Source organism: Polypterus senegalus, chromosome 12 (genome assembly GCF_016835505.1).
Source record: "Polypterus senegalus isolate Bchr_013 chromosome 12, ASM1683550v1, whole genome shotgun sequence".
NCBI classification, from domain to species: domain Eukaryota; kingdom Metazoa; phylum Chordata; class Cladistia; order Polypteriformes; family Polypteridae; genus Polypterus; species Polypterus senegalus.
Window position 1 is genome coordinate 61,428,675 of NC_053165.1, and position 15,655 is coordinate 61,444,329.

The 15,655-nt window shown below is 37.3% G+C and overlaps 1 protein-coding gene across 1 annotated transcript in view; it reads left to right on the forward strand.

Annotated features, from left to right (window-relative positions):
- Window positions 1-285: 285 nt before the first annotated feature.
- git2a (G protein-coupled receptor kinase interacting ArfGAP 2a) overlaps window positions 286-15,655 on the forward strand; it is a 71,669-nt gene continuing 56,299 nt past the window's right edge. Inside the window, 1 exon segment of the mRNA XM_039771788.1 lies at window positions 286-1,000. Within this exon segment, the coding sequence (XP_039627722.1) occupies window positions 949-1,000 (52 nt within the window). The 5' untranslated portion in view covers window positions 286-948.

Here is a 15,655-nt window from a genome sequence, read left to right on the forward strand (position 1 = left end):
CAATGAGGAATGTACTATTGAGCGATCCGTGGGTACCACAATTTTTCAAGTAATTTTCAAATGTGAAAAAAATAAGAATTATTCGCTTTTGCATTTAAATAAAATAAATAATGAACTTTTAACAAATAAGAGGCCTTATTATGTTAACAATTATTACGAATTAGGTCTTTTTGTGGAAATAATTGATTAAGTCCTCCCCTCCCGGAGAAGTGAAATCAGTGAATTTGAGGAAATTGACTTCCGGCTTGGCATGTCCCCACCGCCCCTCTCCGGTAATCCCACAACAACACTGTGATGCGGAAGGCCGACCGTGCGTATGGCTGATTAGGGAATAGGGCTTGCGTTTTTCTTTCTGACATTTTGGGCATCTTTTGAAGCTGATAGGCTAATACTCAATGCACTAACCAATTATATTTGTCGGCTGCAGGAAACACCGGGTATCTGTACGAAAAAAACATTTTACTTAAGAAGAAGAAACGCCCTACGTCTGCTTGTGGATACATAACATTAAAGTACAAAAGCGTAGGCATCATGCCTTTTGCTTGGCCATGCGCTGTTAAGTGGGCGTAGCGAGCTTTCAGGAATTGAGACCCCCCTGCACACACCGTGGTGTACAGTTTCCGTCCTGTTGATTTTTTTTAATCAGTTGGTGCGTGAGGGAACGAGTAAAAAAGAGGGGCAAGCTTCTTACTGTCTGTAGTACTTTTTATTTCTCGGAATTTAACCGCGGTATAAAAGAAGGAACAATCTGGTGGTCTTGCATGTTTGCCCCCGTTTTTTATTTTTTTGTGTACATATTTTTGGGCGCCGGTAACACAGGCGCTTCTTCTGCTTTATCTCGCATATGCCCCATTACACGAATTGCCTAACGAGCGGAAAACATTTCTATTGAACATTTTTAAACGGAGCATTTAAGTCAATCGGAAAGGGAAGCAAATAGGTTGAACAATGTCGAAGCGATTGAAGAGCAGTGACGTTTGCGCCGACTGCAGCGTTCCTGGTAAGTGACGCGCCGTGTTGCCGAACCGGAGCTTTTACTATGTTTCATTTAGGTAAATGAAACATGCAAGGAAATGTATTGGTTGCTTAGTTGTTGGCATACATCTAATGATTTGCTTTGACTTGCATGAACGTATTATGAGTGCAACGTCACGCGAAAACGAGAAGATAACGGGTCAATTTCTGAGTGGGCTGCAGAGTCAGATAACGGTTTCGCTTAGAATCCGATCCGTTTTGTGCCCTTACTCATCTAGAGCCTTTTATGAAGTATTTTACAGTGTAAATATGATTAAAACCGATGGAAAGAAAATAGCCGATTTCCTGTCTAGCAACATTACATTGTATGTTTCAGGGTACTGTTATCTGGGACACAGGGAGGTTCGAACAAGATGTATTGCATGAGCTGTTTTCCCGTGCTGCTAAGAAGAGATTCGGTTTTATTATTGCAGTACCTTTTATGGATGTATCGGCAGGAGTCCTCAGTTCGTACTGAAGTGAATTCAGACTGTGGCAAAAATGAAATCGTAATGATCGGTCTAAAGTAGTTTTAATTAAGTAAGAATTGCACGTTGGAGTAAATTTATGGTAGGCCGAGAAACAGCACAGGAAAGTTGAAATAAAAATCACCCTTAAAACGGAACAAAAAGGTAAAACGCCGTGATTAATAGTAACATATTAACAAGTAACATACCCCAACATTAGAATGCTGCTTTCCAAGATTCAACACCCAACGATGGTACTTTACAGACTGACGTCAAAGAACAGTTCGTTTAAATTATGGAATTTATTTTTTGTCATAAGTAAGACATCCCTTGAGAACCTGATTGCAGTGAAACCCTGCAGCCCCTTTTAAACAGAATTACATCATTCATTTAAACGATAATTGTGGTCCTAGTGTAGGAGACTCAAATAAGTCAATGTTTGAAACTTAATGCTGTTTAAATTCTATATTATTATAGGTAATTATGTATTGTATATATTTGGCTAAATAGGAGTCTAGTTGCTCTCTTAGTCCAAGTTGTTTGTTTTAATTTTCCTTCTTCATAAGTGTGTGCTCCTTGAACTGATATTCAAATTATTATTAGAAACTTTATACGAAAGTGAGAGCAGATAATGTTGCACCTAGCAGTAGCAACGAAAGGGAGAGATTACTATTTCGTTGTCATTTGTACCTACAAGCTTATTATTAATCATTTACAACTACTGAATTGATTTAATGAAAAAAAATGACTTTATATGCAAAGCAAGAGTGTTTTTGTTTTCCTTTGAATTATACAAAAATAAGATTTATAAATCAGCCACAGATTTAATTTCATCATGAGGTTCTAACAGTCAGTGTCACCTAGGGGCCTGGCAACAGGTGTACAGTGTGGGATGTCACTGTCAGATGGTGAGATACAAACTATTGCTACCACCAAAAACACATTTATTCCAGTTGTTGTGTAAAAACATGACTGCTGATAGTGGCCAGATTTAATCTTTTAATTCTTTATTGGCTTTCAGGAACCGGGTGGTGCACATCCTAAAACTCTGTTTTTTAAATGTTCCAGCGCATGGTTTGAATTGTAAACATTTATCATCTTTGGTGAGGTTAAAATTAATCAATACTTAATGTTGCTGAATTGTAATTGTTTTACTCCATTCTTCAGCATTTCAGCAAAAGGGTTGTCCTCACTGAAACAAAATGTGTGCATTTGCCTAGAATGTATTGAAAGTGGCACTCATGTCATTACTGACTGAGTGCAAAATAGTTAATAGAACAGAGTAAATGGTAGCTCAATGTCCAGCTGTCATCACTGAGTATGTGAGCTGTGATTTAATTGTATTGTAAACTTTAGTCTGTGAAGTATCGTAGCACTGTGAAGTCTGTATAATTATTCACATTTATTATAGCAAAAGTAATATACAATTGTGGTTTTTTTTTGCAGATGTGCACAAAACCTTGTATTTGAATGTCAACACTAGTATTTGTTTATTTTTTGGAAAATGTTGAAATCATTGCTCTCCACATGCAATAAATTGAAAAGTTGAACTCAAGATCTTTATGTAAAATGTATGTGTGTCTGATCTGAAAGGAAGTAAAACATTTTTTAATGAAAAGAAACATGGTTGGTGATGAGCATTTAGCCAACACGTTTCAAAAAGCCATAACTACTAAAGGCAGTGTGTTTTAGGGACACTCTATTTCTCAGTGTTATATTTGGAATGCAGTGTTGGGACCATTTCTTCATGATTTTTCTTTCACCTTTAGAGGAATCTTTTACCCAAAAATGATATATATGTTTTATATTATACTCCACTCATATAATTTGTTTTGGTGGCCAAGAAAAAAAATCTTATGTTTTCATCCAGAATGAAGAGAAAATGTTTGTGATATAATACAAACCAATGGCGATCAGTGCCTTGCAATGGCAAATGATGCAAAAAGAAAAAAGTTTTCAGCTGCAGGATGTTGGGCGACATCCATGAATACCACGAGGGCTGGCAGTGTTGCACCACGTAAAGGACAATTTCCCCACCATTTAGCTATTGAGAGCAAGTATTTTTTGTGAAATAGACATATGTAGCATGTACCTACCTTCTCACAGGTGAGACTTGCACAAGTTTTATGTATATTGGCTTACATTTTCAGAATTCAGATTTCTCATCTGATATGTATTTGGAAGTTTTAAAGCAAATAAAAGCATTCAGCCGCTGATGCTTTCTATATTGCCTACGATTTCATTTGTATGTACATAGCTTTTGATTAGGCATTTAATGCTGTACTGTAGGGCACAAGGATCTGGTTTCAATTTTTTGTTGTTTAATAGTTGGTGGGCTCAGTGGTTTGTACAGCTCTCTAACCTGTTGAGAGTCCTGAATTAGAATATGAACCTGAGCTCTTCCTTTTTTTATTTCTTTTTTATTTTGATTTCCATACATGCGTCTGTTCAGTAAATTGGCCCTGTTTGAGTGAGTGACACTCTGTGTGTCTGGAAGTGCTATTTGATAAACTTAACAATTCAGGCTTGGTTCAGCATTGTGTCCACTGCTGCCAGGATATGATTTGGTTTCTTTACACCAGAACTGTATTAAGCTGGTTTGATAATGGATAGATGTATTTTTGCATCAGTTAAGTTATAGCTGAGAGTCTGCAAGGCCATCTTAATCACACGTTTTAACTTTTTAGTAAACTGCACAGTTCAACTCTTTATAGGTCATGTGTGTTTTTGAGTCTGTAGCCAAATCTCAGTTTTTCTTTGTGGTTGTCTGCTACTGGCCACTCTACACAGGCATGACTTTTTACCGTTTGTCTGGTTCTTTATTTAGCAGTTCTGTTGGCTCTGATTACTGCCTGTCCATCTGTCATTATTCAACAGGTGGATATGGCCTTTTCTCACTATTCTGGGCTCAGAAGGTCACAAACAGTAGATTTTAGCCACTTCAAAGAACAGGGTTGTAGAAAGCTAAATTTATAAAAAAAAAAAATGAGAGGAAGTGGCAGAGTTTGTTAAAGGGTGTTTTGATTCATTCATTGTTTTGCTTTTTTATTTTAAATGATTAACAAAAGGTTCTTTATTTCTTTCTTTGATATATTTTCCTTTAAAAATTCTGATGTTACAAAATATTTGACAAATACTTAATGTCTAGTATGTAGTAAATGTGTTATGGCTTTTCAATTTCTGCTCAAGCTACATGTGCAGAATTATCACAAGGTGCAAATTGTGTGCATTGTTACCAGCAGACTGTTCTGTACTAGCAGGCCATGAGGATTCATTCCTGCTGATGTTTAGTAAATGTCTCTTGCTGTTTAATTTTCTTCAGAGAATGTTTTTTGCAATATTTTAGTTAAATATTAAATGGTATTATATCAGAGGAAACCATGTCAGTCAAGACTTTGAATACCACAGTGCATTTGTTGCAAATCAGTCCTTGAATAGAGTTTTCATGTCGTTTTTGTGTGGTAACACAATTTTTACAAAGTAGGATATATTTTAAAATCGGTAGACATGTTTTGTGCACAAAACTAATTTTAAAAATCCATCAACTAAACCTACTTTATACTGTGCAGGGTCGCAGGGAGGCTGGGGTCTATCACAGCAAGTGTAGGACTTAAGTCGGGAACAATGGCTGGACAGGGAGAATACACACACACACACACACAGATGGGCCGATTTAGTAGTGATAATCCACCTAACCTGCAGGTCCTTGGACTGTAGAGGGAAATTGGAGCATCTATTTTTAAAATTTTTATATATTTGGTTTCATACGAAGATGCATTGTACTTTATAATGCATTTGCCTAAAAATTTGATTCTACATAGTACACCATAACATTCTTTTGTTTAGACATGAGAATGAGTTAAATATTGCTAGAAATGCTCTTGCAAGGTTTAAATCGTTCCTTAAGGATTGACAGCAGTTTGTTGCTGTCAGTAAGTTTAGGTCTGACCCATCTTATTTGTTCCAGCATGCACATCAGGGATCACTTCTTGGCCTTCTGCTCTTTATCATTATGTACTTCCTGTCTGTGCCAATATTAGATGACAAAGTCTGCAATTTCATTGTTATGCTGATGATAAACAGATTTATTCTAATATTTGTTAATTTTCTTCAGTGTTTTACTTTTTAAAATTCATTCTTCTTGTGCTTCACCTTCTGATATCTATCTATCTAGACTTTAATTATTGCATTTCCATGCAGTTTAAAAAAATAGGTAATGTTCCAGTAAAAATACTGGGCTTTATTACATCTTTGTCTACACAGGTTAAAAATGTTGGTGTTATTCTTGATCCTACACTCTCCTTTGATCCATATATTAATATTACCAAGGCTGCCTTTTTCCTCCTTATGCAGATTTCATGGCTGCATATATTGCTATCTGTATGGTGTTCACATCAATACCTCAACTCAATACAAGTTAGAACCATGCAATGGGCCTCTGTAGTTAGAAAATAACGTGTCAAACGCGGACGCAGTATTGCATGATTGGCTAAGAATGTTCAAATGCTTCAGTGACGCCGCTGGACGGCCGATTATAGTAAGTCGTGTTGGTTCGAGCAGATAACAGTAAGTTCGGTTGGTTTGCGGAACGTTGGTTTGGTGGGGCGTACTTTCCAGGACTAACATTGTTGACTGACTTAAACCCTTCGACAGCTCCGGAAACCGTAAGTAATTTAGAACGTATCGCCATTTGCTTGGTACGTCGAAATCTATCTTTGGGCAGTTCAGTTTTGGCATCTGTCCTTCTGACATCTATTGGCAAACTGAGTAATGACGGCTGGGTATTAATAACGATCACTGTTTAAATTTTAGCCAATCTCAGATCTAAAATGACCACGCCAACATAATTATTACTCTGACTCTGATTAGAGTCGTAAAATACGGTTTGTTTTGAAAATTTGTTTACCGTAAAAAATCAAATGAGGTGCGCCGAAGAGCTGAGTTCAGCCCCGTTTAAACAGGAAGCTCTTCATTACATCGGCCGAAAAGGTATATTTTAAGCACAAATCAGTGCCATGATAACAAAATCATTTCAAGGACTTAAAAAAACGAATAATTCTTTGCAGAGAAAGTATGGATTTCACAAACGTAGAATTTGTAGCCCGATTTGGTCGGGCTCCCAGTCGCTAGTATTCAATATAAACCTCGTCTTTTAGTTTTTAAGGCCTTTCATAATCTAGAACATTAGAATACTCTAGATGAGAACAGGCCATTCAGCCCAACAAAGCTCGCCAGTCCTATCCACTTATTTCTTCCAAGAAAACATCAAGTTGAGTTTTGAAAGTCCCTAACGTCTTACTGTCTACCACACTACTTGGTAGCTTATTCCAAGTGTCTATCGTTCTTTGTGTAAAGATAAACTTCCTAATGTTTGTGTGAAATTTACCCTTCACAAGTTTCCAGCTGTGTCCCCACATTACTTGTCTTCTTTCATTCGTCCCTATATTCCATCACTTTCACTTTGTGCTTCTGACTCCTTGCTGTTAAATATTCCTCTGTGTAGATTGCGCACTATGAGTGATGGGGCTTTTAGTGTATCAGGGCAACAATTATGGAATGCCCAGCTTTTGGATTCTGTACATGTACATTTTTGTTTTTAAATCTGAACTTAAAAATAAGGCTGTACAACATTGTGGAAAAATTGCGATGAATGATAGATTTGATGATGATGATTTGATAATGATAAATTTGATAAATCAGAGATTAAGGTTGTGCAGTATTGCTGGCTGTACAAGATGCCAGTACAGATGATAAACTGAGACTGTTAGCTGTATGTTTATTAAAACAAAACAATTAGTCAATATTGCAAAAAAGTAAAACATTTTAAAAAAGTAATTCTGTAAATTATTCTGTGCAGTAAAACAACATTTTAAATAAATACAACTATTAAATCAGATTGCAGCAAAATTTATTAATCTAGGCCTTGCGGTGCAATTACCTACAAAATCGCACAACAGGAAGTTGTGCACCTCAGGACAAGGGGAGATGGGGGTTGAGAAAAACTAACCTGACTATCGCTTGTTTTACCTTAGCTCAGGAATTCAGTTTGTTAGCAGTTCTGACCAATGTTTGCCAGTACACTTTAAACATTTGCCTATATGATTGCATAGCACTTGTGTTAAGTTGCCTTAAAAGTCTCTGCCAAATGCAGTAAATATTAGTAGTGTAAGGCAAAACCGAATGGCAAACATATTATGTCCATATTATTCTGTATCTTAAATAAAATAAACACTTTGTGATGGCAAGGTGCAGTCTTTATCCAAAACACTGGAGTCTTGGCTAGTCATTTACTCGAGTAGTTTTGATCATATTTTTGCATTGTCTGTAGTAAAGCACTCAAGCCCATCTTCACAAAAACACTAGCTAGCCAAAGGCTCACATAATCCCATTGCTAGATATTCCCCACTGTGTTGTATGGGGATGTAGGAGATCTATATTCTATGTAGAATTTACACTAAAACATGCCGTATGGACAAAACTGGAAATGTGTATACGCATTAAAAAATTCAGATGCATAAAATTGTGCATAAGCCAAGTTCCACACACTTTCCCTTTATAAAAACCCAGTCAACGTGAATTTTAATGCACATGTATGCTCCTACAGCCCCATCCCCAACTCCTCCATAAATTTCAAATATTTGAATATGCAAGTCCATATACATAGCCCCTTTCATTCAGTGTTTTATTAATAGACAATGGAAAACACACATCGTAAAAAGAATTTTAGCAAATGCAAAGTGGAGGCAAGGAAAAACATACATTTTTTTCTTAAGCAGTAGTAAGCAACAACATGAAATTGATGGAGTGATACAGTGTGGCAAAGACAATTTAAATTTCAGAAGTCGGACAGTGCTTGAAATAAAAAAAGAAGTGGTCACATATCAAAGTCAATATGAAAAGGCGAGTTGCTTCCCACCGTCTGTTTATTGTCTTGAACAATATTGCAAAAGCTGACCCCTGTTCCACGGACGCGACTCCAGGTGGTGATGGTGCTGCTGAGCCAAGCACGTCTTCGGGCACTGACTGCTCACACACCTCTGCCTTGGAAACTGCTGGGCGATCATCTGGCTGTGTACTGATGCTGTTCTGGAGTTAACAAATGTAATAATGGATGGTGTAAGATATGTGGCCACTATGGAATATAAGGGCTATACTCTTTGTTATTGACCACAAATTAAATAAAATTGGTTAAAAAATAAATGCAGCATCTGATTACCTGTTTTTGCATTCTGCTAATTACATTCAAACAAAGTTGTCACGCTGTCCAATTTGGCTAATCATTTAGTGGGTTACGGTCAGGTTCAAAGTACTAAATCTCTTCTGGTATGGACAAACCACGATTGTGTGCCACATTATGCAGCACTCTACAATTTGTAAACAATATGCCATTAATAGTGGTATATTTTCATAAATCCTGCATCATAGATGCAAATCTAAAAAAGAAGGGGGAACCAAGCAGAAACGTGCGTACACGCTGCGTGAGACTGCCGTGAAAATGTGCATGACACATTATGCATCTTAACATGAGCATGGACACGGTCGTGTGCAATATTATTGTAGGTACACACTATTAGCACGTGAGGCCCATGTCTTTAATTCAAAGTCACAGTTAATGAAGTGAATTGTCGGGGTTATGTAGGGCTGGCTCTGTTGTTCTACTTCACCAAAGACTGGTTGTGCATGTGAAAAATTCCACATCTGTTAGCTCTTCTAGCACCTGTTCGTAACCCTGGTCATACATCTTCCAAGTTGGCGACTTCAGAAAAAATGCATTTTCTTTTTTTGTCTTTACACAGTGCTATCAGCGCACGCTTCCAACCAACCCAAAAGGTAGTGTGAATAATGACCTGCGTTATTTCTTTTGACATCCGGACTTGTACAGTAACGCACATTCAAAACAACTGCTTTAGACGTGGTTCAGATTTTTTTCTTCAGCCTGGTCGTGCTGCTTGCACATTTTTGTGAACAATACTGCTTTTTATGACTGTATTTTAAATGGTGGAACAGGCTTGTTGTGTTTCCACTCAAAGAAGTCACATTTGCTTGACATGATTTACAAAATGGTCTTCACATTTTCCTAGCTTGTTTGGGGACCACATCTTCTGCTTTTAAGCCAGAATTTTCAGTCTTGGCTATATACATGCTGTTGCTGCCTTTGCCAGTAAACAAGTTGACGGACACTAACCTGCTGTTGCGCCTCTTACGCATATGACGTAATTGTTTGCAATGAGTGTGGGCAGCATGAAAGAGTCTCTGCTCTCAGCCTTTTAGTTTGTATTTCAGTTACATGTCTAATTTAATTGTAGCTTAAGTTTATTGCAGCAATATGGTTTACTGCAGAAATGACATCACAATAACAGTAAAAAACACAATCATTCAGAATTACTTAAAACCTATCTTTTTAATATGGATTTTTGTTTTTCATGTTAATTATGTTTGTGTATTGGACTGTTTGATGTTATGTATATTGTTGTGCAGTGTCCTTGGATACTTTGAAAGGTGCTCTTAAATAAATTCTATTAAATTGTAAAACAAGTAAGGAGGCTATTTAAGGCTGCTTGTTGCCCTAAATCTGTACATTTGGCAAACATGTGCCCAGAAGCTCTGTTTTTGTAAATATTTGTTTTATATAGTGTCTTTCTATAACAAACACTACCCCAAGGCATTTTACAATTGCAATGGCATCATATGATTTTTCACTTTGCAACAGACCAGTTATGTGATTTGCTTAGCCTTATACAGTGTGTCAGTGGTAGGGTCTGATCTGAAGGGGCCACCAGGTTTAAAGTGAAGAATCATAACCACTACTCTGCACTTCTTGCTATGCTGCATTAACTGTTGATCCCAATTTAGTTGGCGTACTGTAGGTTTTAAAGTTATTTGGAAGAGAGTATGCAACGCACAATGAAAATAAATGATAAATCTGTATTTGTGTTACAGCAGCAAGTAAACTAGCATTTTTTTAAAATAGATTTTGCAAATTGGATGACAAAATTTAATGCAGAATGTCTTAATCTATTTTGTTGTGACAGATCTTTTGTAGCACACTTAATATAAGATAGTATTTCTTTCTTTTTGGCATTTAATTAGCACAAGTTTTTGTTTTGTGAAGTTGCCTCTTTGTTTGGATCTACAGGTATGGTCCATGTGCTTGAATGCTCTGAAATATGATGGTAGTTCTAGTAGTTTCTAAGCATTAAAAGGTAGGAGTGCAGATTGTAAGCAGTAAAAGCACTTTCCATTCCTCTGTTCTCATGTCTGTGTTAATTAAATTCTAGGTGAAGTGAAAATTAAAAGCTGATGTTTGTTTCAGCTGAAAGGTTTACAGCGTACTGAAAAAAACAAACAAATCCTGTTTGTTTCTTCAAAATGAAAGTGGTAATATTTTTAGTGTATTGTTTTTCTTAAAATCCCAGCCTGTTGCTCTTTAGTTGGATTGATGTATAGGGGAGTCCCCTGCTTTTTTCTGTTCATGTTCTCAAATAAATACTATATGTATATATGTTTTTATCCATGAATTTGGGGAAAGATGCGACTAAAGTAGAAGCAATGAGCAATGTCTTATTTTTTTAGTGGCCAAAGCTGACAAACAGTAGCACAGTGTGAAATATGTCATTGTTACCCTCCAGTTTAAGGATTGATAAATTTAACTACCAGTTTTGCATTTAAAGAATGTAATAGCTGGCTGAATAGCACATTCAAGTCAGTGACCATTACAGAGAGTCTTTTCTAGATCAAGTGTTTCTGCAGCATAGGAATTTAACTTTACAGTATATTTTGTCTGTTTTTACTTGTATTCATATAAGGTACACTTTGTTTTGTATATTTACGTTGTGATGTGTGAGTCCCCGTCTTGCATCCCAAAACATGAGGCTGAGTCTCAGTACTTTAGCAAAACTATCTTTATTCAGCTTGAAAAAGCAGGGTTGTTTATTGCAGCGGATTCTACCACTCTCCTATATAGACACAGCAAACAGGCATAGTTGGGGCCAGGTCAGTGGGCATGTTATACTGTTCTGTGCATTTATAATGTCCCTTGCATCACCCATCAGTGACAATCGCGTATAGTGTGATTTCGATTGGCTCGTAGTTGTTTTCGAGGTACTACGCTGCAAACCTGTGGTTGCCTCGGCAATAGACAAGCAGTCCTCCACTGTGGCGTCAGTTGTGCTTCGGCATGCCGTCCCACTGGGGGTGGAGGGTCCTAAAACAGTTCAGAAACCTCACACCATGAATAGTAATTTTTAAGGACATATGAACCTAATCTTAGAGATTACACTGATGGTAAATTACCTTTTCTTTGGTGCAAAATTAAAGAGAACAGATGTAGTGTTAGAAATAAGTATATGGCCCTCTGTGGTCCATGTCTAGAGCTTCAAAGTAAAAATGTCAGAGCATGACAAGTTTGTGAATATGTCTTGAAATGAACTATTCCAGAAATGGATGGACAAGAAGAAGGTCCTTAGTGCCTTCTAACTTTTTTTTTTTATTATTTAAGGTTAGGCCCTCAGGCTGATGTGTGGCAGTAAAGAGGTCTAGGAGAGTATGGATTCCTGTTATTATGTTGACAGACTTCCCAGTAGTTAGTTACTCCTTTGATTATATATGGGGGCATAGAACTGTGAGGGTATGTCTGAGGCTGTTAGGTAGAGTTCCAGAGTTCTCAGTTCTCAGCAATGCAGGTATTGTCTGGATAGGTCTTTTAAATTTATCTGAACTCTGTCTTTAAGGGAGTTTGATAAGAGCTTGACTGGTGTGTGAAAGTAAGGCCTGGAGATCTACTAGAGTGGAAGGTAATGTGATGTAAGGAAAATAGACAACTAAAGTGCTTATCTGTGGAACTTATGGATGGGCAGGCAGACAAATCACCCATTGATACAGGCCCAGAGATATGAAAGTTTTTTTTTCTTTCTATTTATTATTTCTTGTGTTTATTGTCCTCATTGTGTCCTTTATTTTTTAAATTTATTTATTTTTTGTTTTGATAATAACTTTGCTCTCCTTTCACCTGCAGTGCATCACTTTTTCCACATTTTGTTATATTACAGCCTTTATTCCGAAATGTATTAAATTAATTTTTTCCTCAGAATTCTACACACAACACCCCATAATGACAACGTGAAAAACGTTTACTTGAGATTTTTGCAAATTTTATTAAAAATAAAAGAACTGAGAAAGCACATGTACATAAGTATTCAAAGCCTTTGCCATGAAGCTCAAAATTGAGCTCAGGTGCATCCTGTTTCCCCGTTCATCCTTGAGATGTTTCTGCAGCTTAATTGGAGTCCACCTGTGGTAAATTCAGTTGATTGGACATGATTTGGAAAGGCACACACCTGTCTGTATAAAATCCGACAGTTGACCGTTCATGTCAGAGCACAAACCAAGCATGAAGTCAAAGGAATTGTCTGTAGACCTCCGAGACAGGATTGTCTCGAGGCACAAATCTGGGGAAGGTTATAGAAAAATTTCTGCTGCTTTGAAGGTCCCAATGAGCACAGTGGCCTCCATCATCCGTAAGTGGGGGAAGTTCGAAACCACCAGGACTCTTCCTAGAGCTGGCCAGCCATCTAAACTGAGCGAACGGGGGAGAAAGGCCTTAGTCAGGGAGGTGACCAAGAACCCGATGGTAACTCTGTCAGAGCTCCAGAGGTCCTCTTTGGGGAGAGGAGAACCTTCGAGAAGGACAACCATCTCTGCAGCAATCCACCAATCAGGCCTGTATGGTAGAGTGGCCAGACGGAAGCCACTCCTTAGTAAAAGGCACGTGGCAGCCCGTCTGGAGTTTGCCAAAATGCACCTGAAGGACTCTCAGACCATGAGAAAAAAATTCTCTGGTCTGATGAGACAAAGATTGAACTCCATTTTGGAATAAGGCAGTAAAGTAACAAAATGTGGAAAAAGTGATGCGCTGTGAATACTTTCTGGATGCACTGTATGTATCATTCAGGGCCAGTTCAAGAATGCCCACTATGATTCACATCACAAGTAATACAACTTCTTGATATCCTAAAAATAAATAACACAAAAGGGGCCTCATCAATATATGAAATTTAAGATAACTTTTCGTGGGTAGGGGTTTCATGCCTGAAGCTTCATTTTACACTGATAATTGTTTTCTAGCATGCCATCATGATGAACAGCATAGAAGTTATTATAAATTGAAGAAACAGGTTCCACCCTCTTCTCCAGTTTTACAATTTACACCTAATGATCTGGTATATTGCAAATTTCAAATATGAACATATAATTTACAGTCACAAACAACCTCTGCTTCCTCAACACTAAGCATACCATTATTGGGCATTTTCCTTTAGAACTGCCTTTTCTAAATATTAATTTTTAGTTTTCCTCCATTAGTAAAGTATGTTTCAAAACTGGAAGAATATACAGTATATCCTTGAAACATGCTATTTAATTGAATTGAGTGGCTCAAAATCAGGTTTTATTATTAAATTCCTGATCAGTTTGCCTTTTTCCATTCATGATGTGTCATTGTTTTTTTAATTACAAATGTTTTGTATTTTAAGTGTACATTAAATGGTTGTTGCCCTTTAAAATCCATGTGGGGCTGTATTCATAACATGTCTTGCCCCTGTTGGAAGCAGGGGACTGACTGGTTAGTAGTCCGTGTGGATGATGTTTAACAACTCATGAAGTACAACTCTTGTTTTATACTTTGCTGAATGTAATTTTTTTAAGGCAGGTTTAGGTGTGTGGGGTGGTGTGTTGGTGTTTGCCAGTTACCACAAAAGAGAGATGTTACCCTACCATGCATGCAGTCAAGTATGACTGACAGGCATATGTGCCACTTTGAAATGTGGACATATGACATTCCTGATTGTTTTTTCATAACCTGCTTATGCTAGGAAAAGTAGTCTGTTCGCTGGTCATGCAGTGTAATTTTCCACTGTAAAAGTGTTAATAGTGCTTTATACTGTTTTTTTTACTCGGATGTAATTTTATCAATTTATGGTAAACAGCAACACAGGAAACTGAGTCCAGGAACTATAAACTACTCTTAAGTGTAACTTATTCTCTGCTACAGTTGATCTGAACCTTGACACATGGCATGATAAAAGTTGCAACTTGTGTAACACCACATTCTTTAACTAAGAATATTTGTGAAAGTAACTGTATTGTAAACTCACAACATTATCTGACTGAGTTATAGCCAGTTAGGTGCTGGTTGTGACCTGAACTGTCTAATTTCTATTTTCCTTGCAAAAAGCCCATGTTAATTTTGGTGGTATTCAGACCAGAGTCCACATGAAGCTGGTTTCTTTGGTATCTTGTTCACCAGTGACATAGATGGGCTGGTTTTGGCCAAAATAAAAGGCATGTGCTTTAGGAGGAGTTTGCTGACTGCTGCTTCACCTCACTAATGCAAGGTAAAGTGTAGATGTTCCATTAGGGTTTGTCCAGCGCAGGTATATTGCTAAAGACTTAGTCACATGACTAATGAGCGATACATTTCCTGTTGTTAGGTTGATTCTTTGATTGTCAATGAAGGGTTTGTATGATTTGACTTGAGAGCTGCATTTTGTCAAGCCAAGCACCATTACATAGTCCCTTCATGCTGCATTTGACAGGTGAGCATGGTGGGCTATGACACCAGGGCTGCTATCAGAATTACCTTGCCTAAAAAGTACAGATCTGCCATCACAAAACTGCATCTAAATATCTTATTTATTGGCATCTAAATATCTTATTTATTGTTTGAAGCATTTGTCCTTCACAAAGCAATATTTAAGAAAACAAAAACATAATAATCAGATGGATGTGCTCTTATATTACTTTTAAAGTTCTTTAATAAAATGATACATTTACATATATAAAGGTTTAGGGAATGAGTCCCTTCTCATTTGTTCACTTTGTCAGAGGAAGGTTCAGTAGTTTGACCTCTTTCCTGGTTCTTTTCCTCTGACCAACAGCAGCTGTGTTGGCTGCATTCTTAAGTAAACAATTCAGATATTTATTTTTTCCCATGCAGATGTTACACCCTCCTCCTCCTCCTCACAAACCAATTTGTGATTTAGGCACTCATAACATTTTTCATGATGTGTTGTCCCGCACCTGTGGTCTAAAAGTGATGCCCTGTCCTAGTTTTGCTAAGGCAGTGTCTTTACTTCTCACAGATATTTTTCAGTATGATTATTTCAATTATCCTGGTG